The sequence below is a fragment of the Mangifera indica genome, chromosome 8 (assembly GCF_011075055.1).
Source record: "Mangifera indica cultivar Alphonso chromosome 8, CATAS_Mindica_2.1, whole genome shotgun sequence".
NCBI lineage: Eukaryota > Viridiplantae > Streptophyta > Magnoliopsida > Sapindales > Anacardiaceae > Mangifera > Mangifera indica.
The window spans coordinates 8,333,692-8,344,237 of NC_058144.1; the positions used below are offsets into that span (position 1 = coordinate 8,333,692).

Genomic DNA, 10,546 nt, shown 5'->3' on the forward strand with positions numbered 1-10,546 from the left:
AAATGGGTAAAATCTCACAATTGAGGATGGGACGGGAATAAATAACTAACTCATCTCTTCTCTCACATATTTTCTAAACCCTTACATATTATATTATTTTTAAAATTTTAAATTATTATAAATATGTCATAAAATTTAATAAATATTCTATTATTTTTCTAATAAGAATGGGAAGAAACTTTCCCCTTACGGATGAGAAAGTGGAAGGGAGGAGAATTTCCCGGCAAAGGACAATGATTTTAGGACAGGAAATAGTTTTTCCTAGAAAAATGAAAACGAGAATGAAGGTATTTGGTATTTACCCTTTCTATTGCCATCTCTTAAACTTCAGGATCATTGCAATGTTATGCTTTTCTATTTTAGACATCATGGCAATTGGGGAATGGCATGAGCATTTTTCTTATAGAAAGAAAAATCCAAATCCAGATTCCCCCAAACGACATCCATTACTATATTTTACTAAATCGGGCCAAAGCAATTCCCTGATAAAGTATTAAGCATCAATGTCTACAGATAAAATATCATTTATAGCTCAAACAATAAACATCCCCAGATGCTTGGGCAAAATCCCTTGAACTTACAAACACTTGATGTAGAAATACCATCAACATATCCTGAAACAGTTAACATCATTATCAATCAAAATACCGAGATTCATTACCAATTTACCATTGTTCACACAGCAAATTAACTGCAGCCAAAAAGGACCAGAAAGCATAGTATTTGATAAATATACCAATTATAACAATGCCATCATCCAAGTTCACAGTTGCTCGTTTTCCCTCAGACAAATGAAATTCAGGTAAGATTCCCAAAACAAAACCAAAACAAGGCAAAGATGTGGGCTATAACCTAAAATCTGCAGTAACAGGAATCAGTTAACTTCAGAGATAAGGTGAATAATACCAAGGATCAATAAGTGAGCCACAACTTCAGAATCCTGATGACATCTAACAGACAATAAAATGGCATTCTCAGTCAGTGTATTCAAGGACAACATTATCAATAACAATGTACCCAGACACACAGGATTCTTTTTTTTTTTTTTTTTTTGAACATGAAAGAAAGAATGAGGTTTTCATTTCTCAAGGAAAGTTCCTGTTACAATTAGGCCGAGATAATATTTGACCTAATCAGAGTTGACATGCATTGGGTAAAGAAGCCGTGGCATTTAGATTCTTGATAAAATTTGCCACAAAAAAATTACAATTTGGATTTTATGTGGTGTTTGTTCTGTATGCTTTTGCATCATACAAACAATATGTGCAAATGCTTATTCACTTGAAAGAGCTTCAAGCTACTACCCAGAATGCAGAATCCAAATTTCCCTGTTCAATGTGTTTGATGCTTGAAATAGAATCTGTAATGTAACGGAAACAATAATATAATCTATTCGTTTAGAAAACTTTATTCTTCTTCTCACTATCCGTATCACGAGGTATTCCCACAGTTATATCAATTGAATAGTCAGCCATGTCAATCCTAGCGTGCAAATATAGCAGCATTTGTTTTCATTCCAGATCCAGACTTTTTTTCATGGTCTCATAAACCAAGTAAGTAATGCTTGCAGACGGAACAACTTTGAGCAGATTAGGAAATAACCCTTTATAGAACCCCCTAAACCCTTCGTGCTGAAAAGTCCTCTTAAATACGTCAGACATTCCATTATAGGCACTGCCTGTGTTTCCCTTTGAGCTTGCATTCTGAAACCAGAAGATAAATCTGGCTCAAAAATTGGGTCAAATCAAAGCTGCAAGATACCAGATAAGTTGTCCAACCAGGATTTACCTTGTTCTAACAACTTGCAATGGGTAGACACATGTTGCTCCTAAAGCTCCAGAAATAGTCCCACATCCCAGTGGCACAACAGGACCAGGTTCTATAAACAGGGAGAAAATTTCAAGAGAGAAAACAATTGAAACAGAAATATGATTGAGAATGAAGCAAAGATAGCAAAGAAACTTTTAGTTATATTGGAAGGAGTGAGAACTTACCACTGTCATGAAGAATGTACTTCTGGGACAAATCTTTTAAGGTTTCATATGCAGCAAGATCAATCCCAGCGTAAGGAATGATACCAAGAAGTGATGGAAGAAGACCTTTAAAGAATGCACGGGGTCCCTCTTGAACCCAAATATCCCTTGACATTGCTCCAAGATTAGGAACTTTTCCACCTTCACAAACATAAGTTTGTAACCGGGTTTTCACAAGATCCATTGGATAAATGGCAGTTTGAGCCACAGCACCTGCCAAACCTCCGGCAAAAAGGCGCCCTACGGCTCCAATGCTCTCTTTCTGATCAATACCTTTAGCTTCTGCTATGAAATTTTTCAAAATTTCATAAGTGTAAAACTTGATAGCACTTTCAGGAGCCACTTTAAAGACATTTACTGCATTGCCCCGAAAAAATCCTGAGATACCTCCTTCCCTCCATATATTCCTCACTGCTGGCATAATTTCAGCTTTTGTTGTTTGCACTTGCAAAACAACCTTCAGACGATCAAGAGGAGCAGTTGCAGTGCGAGATGTTGCTCCGGCCACTCCTCCAGCAATCAAATATCGACTTGCATGGACATGCTTACTGATACCTTCAGGAATAACTGCCTGTTCTCCAATATCAACAAAAGATACCCTTTCAAAGTAATGATAAATGTTCTCCATAGTTGCCTCATGAGGGTAAAGCAAAAGAAAGTCCCTCCATTCTTCAAACGTTATAACTCCATTATTATCCTTATCCACACGCTCAACAAAAAGTGCAAGCTCCTCATCATCAATTTCAATCCCTACAAAATAGAGACTGCTGTACCTTATAGAGGGAACATAACCATGCAACCCTCAAACACATTAACCAATTTATTGCAGCAAATCCATTTAACTTCCAAAACAAATAACTGAACTAACCCAGAAAATGAAATTACATAGAAAAAAAATACAAACTTTCACAAGTTGAAACACAATTAAGTTGATCGCAAATCTACATTATGACTAGTTTGCAGCTAAAATTCTAAACAACTCAAAATTAAAGCAAAAAATTAAAGTAAATTGGCATACAAATGAAGGGAAATTCAATTAAAGTTAAAATTAGAAGCTGACCTGCCCTAACCAGCGCATGATAAAGCTCTTCAGGCAAAATGCAACCATTGTGTTCAACATCAATGGCTTGAAAAATTCGATAAAGTTCAAGCTCCTTATCATCCATATAACGACGGAATTCTTGATAATCAACACGTCCATCTTTATTAGCATCACAAACATTCAACAAATCCTTAGCATACTTATACTGCGACGGAATATTCAAAGCAGAAAGGCCAGCCTCAATCTGGGCATAATCTAAATACCCACAATTCATCTTATCAAAAAGATTAAAAAGACTACGAATTCTCTGCTCCCTCTCTTCTTTAGTCTCCCTTAAAGCCAACAAAACATGTTCCATCGTCACAGGCCCCGTCTTCTTCACCGGATTGCATCCATTTCTCCCTTTTTTCTCCTCCATTTTTATCTCTGAAAAAACACAAACCCCACGTGGGTATCACTCAAAGACGTAAACAAACGTAAGTCCAAGTCATCGGTGAAGAGATTTTGAACCGGTGGAAGGGTACAAGCGGCCAAATCTACCGTGAAAAACGTGCGTGCCCACCATAAAAGATCAGATTTTTTTTTGCCCCCTTTGTTTGGAATCTGTTGTCATAAAGTTTTAATAAATTGTGATCGTAATTGAAGGAACAGCGTGAGGTAGAAGGGGATGGGCGTCGAGTAGAGAGAAAAAGATTTGCAATAAAAAAAAAAAAACTTTTTTATGTTTTTTGGTTTTTTTTAATTTTGTAATATTCTCATTGCTGTAGCGTGAGATTTGTGCGTCCACCGACCTTCAAATTCCAGGAATCATAATGAGTTCGACTCTTGGACCGTCCAAACTACCAACACTTAACCAAAATCTTACTTACCAAATTTTTTTTTTTTTCAAACGAGAATTTTCATTCAAATTTTTTTTTTAATTGAGAAATTTTATATGAATTGGATCATTATTTTTTTAAATTAAATTAATTATATTAAATAAAATAAATTATAAATTCAATGATCAATCTCATAAAATCAAAATTTTATCTTTAATATATTAAAAGAATTTCAGAAAACTTGAATCCATTCTAGAGTCCCCTTTACTTTCCAATCTTAAGAATAATTAAATCATTTGTGTTATTTGATGTGCCATCAAAAGTATATATTATACTTAGCATGGGGCATTCAGGATGAGGAATCTTTGGGAGATTCCTTTTCTTTTCATGTTGCACCCGTGGACTAATAATTGGAACAAAACATGGGTAGAGCAATTGAGATGGAGGGAGGGAATTAATATGGCTTGTAATTTTCAACACAATTTACTAAACCAAAAAAAAAAAAAGATTAAAGTTGAGTTTTTGATAGAGGCATCGTGGAAGCATTAAACCATCAAAGTGACCCCATTACACATTCTAGTTGGGCTAATTACTAGAAGCAAAGCTAAGAAGATGCAACAGGCCTTAGTTGGGCTCGTGTAGGGTTTAGAAACTAAAACCAACTCACTCAAAGATGATTGGATGCTTGAATGAGCCAATCGAGAGATCAACTTGATTCAGACCCGAACTTATACGCAAACAGACTTTAAATAGTCATAACTTTTGATCCGAGAAGAGTTACAAAATCTGTAATATATCAACGTGAAACTTGTTTTGAGCTTTATAACAGCTGGTTGCACCAATTTGGAGGCCCAATTAAATCTGTTTCAGTCTGTATTACGCAATTTTAGTTTACCCAATTTTAGGGTTTTTGTTTTTTATGATGTTAATCTTGTTTGTGATTGGGCTAGACTTTATTGAGATTAATTGACATATTTTCTTTTAATTTAATTAATATTTTGGGTAGTTATTTAGGTAATAGGCTTGGGAAGTTTGGAAGTGCATTGAGTCATGAATAGTTTAGGGTTAAGTTGGTTTTGTAAAACTCACATTTTCATGATGAATGGATCTTTTGCCGACTTGCATAATTTTGTTTACTCTTGAACTATCAAACCTTTGAACTTATCAAGCTTTGGTCATGTGGCGTTCACCATTACAATTTCAAAGTTCGTTCGATTCCATATCGATTTGCATCAAAGGTCATTCAGTGACAAAACCGATTCAATCCTGGGAAAATATCTTCTTGGGCATTGGGTCTTGCGTCAAATCGTCAAGGTTCACGTCAGTTTCTTTTATAGGAAATTTAATTTGAATTATCTTGATATAATTCAAAATTAAATTAATTAGTATTAGAGTTACGACAAAAGTAATGTGAATTAATTCAAATATTTAAAAAAATATTATCATAATAAACTTTGTTAAGGACAAATTAAAAAAATATTGAAAGACAAATATTAATAACAATTAAAATTCTTACATATTACACATAATTGTATCTTTATATAGTTGTAATTACTTTGATTATTTTTGTTTTATTAAAATTTTTATTTTATTTTTTGGTAGTAAGAATGAAATTTAATTGCTATAATTATTAACATCTTTTAAAGGTCTCGATATATAATTTTTTAGACAATTTGTAAACAAAACAAAATGTTATGTTATATGTTTTGTTAATATTATATTAGAGTAATTTAGTGAAAAAATTTATAAAAAAAAAAAACATTAAAAGAGTAAAAACAGTAAACAATTTCGAGCCAATTACGGTTGTATCATGTCTATCCGAATATAATTAAAGTTAGATTAAGATTGAAAAATTTTGACACGATTTTAATTTAAATCAGATTAGAGTTAAAACTCATTGATCTAAAACTCAAACTGGTATAATACAAATACAATTTGATATCCATACTACCAAGTCTGGGAATTAGCGCGAGGACTATTAAAAATGGATTTGAAGTTTTGAATCTTTTGATCCTTTTGAAGATAAATCTTTTGAGGAAAACTTCTAAGGCAAGCCTCCCTAAAAAATCGGACAATATTCCCTTTTAAAGAGCTATATACAGTATTTTTAAAATTGAATCGATAATCAAATTGGTTGTTTCACTGGTTTATAATTTGATCGATTCAATCGGAGAATCGACCGACTCAACTTATTATCAAATTAAAATTTAAAAAAATTTAAAATTTTGATCAAATCTAATCAAACTTGATTTTTTATCAGTTCATCTGATCAAACCCGATTTTTTATTGGATTTAATCGAGTCAATAATAAAATCAATTTTTTATATTAATTAGACCAGATTTGAAACTAATTCTCTATTCAATTGGCTGAATCAGCCGATCTGGTCCGACTTTAAAATTATTGACTATAAGATGCTTTGAGACAATAGAACTATAGAAAACAAAAGCGAGCAGGGCCAAGAAACTTCATATTGTTCACTTGTCTCTAGCATACAGCTGCGTACGAGCAAAGATTACATAAGACATTTACAATTTAGTCATAAATTATCAGTAGTCTCCTACTAGAGTACACATACATAAATATGAAATACAATGTTGCTGCTTAGTCGGCCATACAATTCTAGAGCTGTTCAGTTCTGGATGATGAAATGCTGCCTTCTCCGATGCTACTTGATAGCATATCTGCAATTTTTTTTCTTTCTGCTTGCAAAGTTTCAAAGCTTCTTCAATTTTTTGCTTGTGTTTCTTGAACTCCAGCATGTCTCTGTTAATCCCACCTACATCAGTCTTCCAGTTCTTAAGTCTGTGACAACTTGTCCTCAGTGTGTCGATGCGTGTCCCCAACTTGTGAAGCCTCTTCTTGAAGTGCCTGAAAATGTTTACTTTGAAGATTAAAGACAGAAACAGCCTTCTCATGGACCTTAGAAATATCATCAAAGTGAATCTTATTGTTTATTGCAGATCGATTGCCAGAAAGTCCTGTTGCTGAATCAATGAATTCTTTCACATGACCAGAAAATGCTTCATTGTTAACTGGGATGCCATCTAGAAGAGATAAAAATAAGTGTTCAGATTCTTTCATGGAATCATAATTTGATGGCTCGATTGAGGCAAGGATCATCACAAGCTGATTCTGAATACGCAGAACTGCCTCCTCAAGAGTTCTTGAAATTAAACTTACAACAAAACTTGTAAAATTGGCATCCTCTATGTCATCAAAGAACATTTGAGAACTGAACCTGATGCCTTTGAATATCACCATTCCAAAGATAAAGATCTGGCCGAGGAATTGGTGAAAATGAATTGTAATGGTCAATATTAGAAAGAGAAGGGCTTGGCAACCAAGTTAAGCCTTCAGGATTAAGCATATCTCTATTTTTAGGAACGAATATGGGATCACATGAAGGAAATATACCTATTAAGAAGTAGCATTAGAACCCACAGTTGGAGGGAGAAACTAATCCACATATACATATACATTCATGAAACCCTACCATAAAAGAAAGAACTGGGAAGACGATCTTTTAAAAATCGTGGAAGAGGGAAAACAAGCCTGCCCAACCAGCCCAAACACTTGGAGACCTAACCTTTGATACATCATGTCTGTTACCTCCAAAAAAATTTACCGTAAATAAAAGTTTGCCACAACAGTACGGCATGACATAAACAAAGAATAAAAGTAAAATCAGTAAACAAACAACAAACTAGAAATATGCCCTGAGTTTGAAAGGCCCCCAGGCCCAGGAGCAGAAATCTGCTGCCAAAAGACAATGAATATCATCATGAGACATTAGACGAACCACTGTACAGGGATGGATTATGTTCTTTTTCAGGCAAAATTGTTGATGTCCTACCAGAATCTAGGTTCTCATTCAACAGTACATTAGATAAAGGTAGCATAGTTTGAAATGAATTTCTTTATTCAAATTTCTCATATTAAATTCATAAATGAACTACAAAATATTATGCACGTAGAGATAAGGGAAAATATAGAATATCGTAGAGTTAAAGACGATCCCCAATTGTATTATCAGCAAGTATGGATAAAGTATACTAACAACCCATAATTCTCCACTGTTAAAGGCTAATCAAACTATATATGAACTACGTTCAGGTATTAGATACACTTCATGACAGGAAATAATTAACACAATCATGTCAACAATGCGAGCTAATATCACCTTCCTAGAAACAAGTCGAATTTCCTCTATAAGAAGTAATAGTTTCAGTTCTGAACCTGAGGCAAAAGGGAAAGGCCATCTGTGCTCAAAGGTAAAATTGTAAATTGTCATCACCAACTACATTAATCAAATAAATGCTACTCATAGTTCCTCACAAGTCACAACATTACAAAGACACAAAAAGCAAGACCTATTCCTGTATTCAGTGCAGCTAAGTCACAGTCATTTTAAGAGAATTGCGCCATTTAACGGTTCAGAGCTTCAAGTTTGTTAAAGGAATAAACAATAACTACTTGAGAGTCAAACAGGGAAACTAGATCAGGAAGACTAAGAAAATAACCATCAAATACAATCTAAAAAACTACATTATACCGACTAAGTACTAGTTGCTGAATGATCAAGATTAGACCTTTTTTATGGGACAAACAAAATAGCTGCACGTTGGGTCCTTGAACTTTAGTTATTTTCGTACATGTTCCGCACCACAGGGCCATTAGGAGGATCATTTGTATTTTCTTTCTTGAACTCTTTACAACATTTAAGAAACGCACATTTTCCACTTCCCTATAAATGATTTCAGAATAAACCCAAATCAGAGCAAGAAATCGCAGCACACTAAAAACAAACATCTTTAACGAAGAACTAAAAAGCTAAAAGAAACCAATCTGTGCAGGGCAGGTGTAGAAACTCCTATCTGGGTTCCTTTTTTGAAAACCAAAATGAAGCAAGTTTCTTTGCCACATGGACGGTGGATCAAGGGCAAGTCGGAACTTCTGCCGGGTCCACCGCGACTGGAGGATGGCGAAGACTCTTTGGGAGTTTTGCCCGGCAAAATCTTTCCCAGTGACCCGGCTTTTTACAATAAAAGCGTCTATCATTTTGCATTCTCTGCCACTGAGAAAAATGAGTCGTTATCACAGTTGGAGGTGGTGGTGGAAGAGTTATTGACTCCATTTCACATGTCATCTGAATTTTGAGCAGAACAATAACACTGGCTGCCGGAAAACATATGAAAGGACACAAAGCTAATGCCCATCATATTAAGTATCGTAACACCGGCCGTTCTTTATTTGATCATTCTCCTCTTTGATAAAAGCCGCAGTGATTTGAGCATTGTTATTATTTCCCCAGATGGTTCGCTAAGTTTTGGGTCAGTCAAGTATATTTTCAAAATGATTGCATTTCGTCTGATGAGTTACCAATTTATGATGTTTTCGTTTCTTCATTTGGTCAATTGGTTATTTTTGAAGCTTCCATATGATACTTAATATAGGAGTCTATAAGATTGCTTATGTTTATTGCCTAAAAATGCCTAGCAGACTCCATTGGAGTTTCTTTTGCTGAGATTTTCTGTATATTTTGCTGACTTTGATGAACTCTTTGATACTTTCATCTGGACAGAATCAAGCTGATGGCTCTAAGCATATCAGTGCAAGCATGGCACTAAACTTTCTTGTAAACTTATATTCTTAGGCTCAAGTTATTGTACCATTTCTGCATTTTCATCAATGCACAAGACTCGACTAGTCAGGTGCCTGCTTCGTTGTCATGGGAGGGACTCAATCTGGTGGAGGGGCTTATTTAGTCCAATTAGTGACTTGACCGTTAGACCGTGGAACTGATTAATTATTTAAATAAATATTAAAAACAATTTTTATAATTAATCATTAAATATATAATATGAACTATTTTCAATATAATGTTTCTATTTTTTCCTAATAGGTAACGGTCCAGTTAATCCAACTGACCAGTGTAGGGTGGTTGTTTAGACTATGTCTAGAATAATTGGTACAAGGCAGTCTTCGAAACTATCAGGGTTGCTTGATTCAAGTTAAACAAATATTACTTGGACAATTCAATTTTTATTATTGATATTATTTTGTTTATTCTATCAAATAATAAAATATTTCGATAATATTTTATTATTAATATTGACGTAATATGTACTATAAGAGATAATTTGATTAATAACTTTAACTTAGGGGACATTTGATTCAAGATCTGATAATTTATCTTTTATTAATTACATTATTTTGTTTAATTTTTTATTATCAATGATGATGTGACAAATAATATAAAAGGTAATCTGATTACCACTTTTATCTTAGATATTAAAATATTATTAAAGTAATTTTGATTTTATTATAACTATATTTTTATTTATTAATTTTTTTAGGGTAAAAATAATCTCATTTTAAATTAATATAATAAATAATATAAAAAATATTTTAGAATAATTAAACTTAAGGGCGTTTAAGTAAAATAATATATTAATATTATTTTATTATCTCTAACCAAATACAATAATTAGTTATGTCTATCTATTTTTATCAAATTTTATTAAACAAATTAATAATTATACATAGTAATCTATATATTAATCTATCTTTACGATAATTTTTTAATTTTAATAATAAATTTTTTTCAAATCATACGTTCTTTTAATTTATTAAAAGATTATAAAGATAATAT

At 33.2% G+C, this 10,546-nt stretch overlaps 1 protein-coding gene across 1 annotated transcript; it reads right to left on the minus strand.

Moving 5' to 3' along the window:
• Positions 1-1,063: 1,063 nt before the first annotated feature.
• LOC123222406 (calcium-dependent mitochondrial ATP-magnesium/phosphate carrier protein 2-like) lies at positions 1,064-3,785 on the minus strand. The gene is given in 5 exon segments (XM_044645154.1): positions 1,064-1,681; positions 1,684-1,703; positions 1,789-1,879; positions 1,995-2,783; positions 3,094-3,785. Coding segments are annotated over 5 exon segments (1,470 nt in total). The 5' UTR covers positions 3,494-3,785; the 3' UTR covers positions 1,064-1,511.
• Between the last annotated feature and the right edge of the window lie 6,761 nt (positions 3,786-10,546).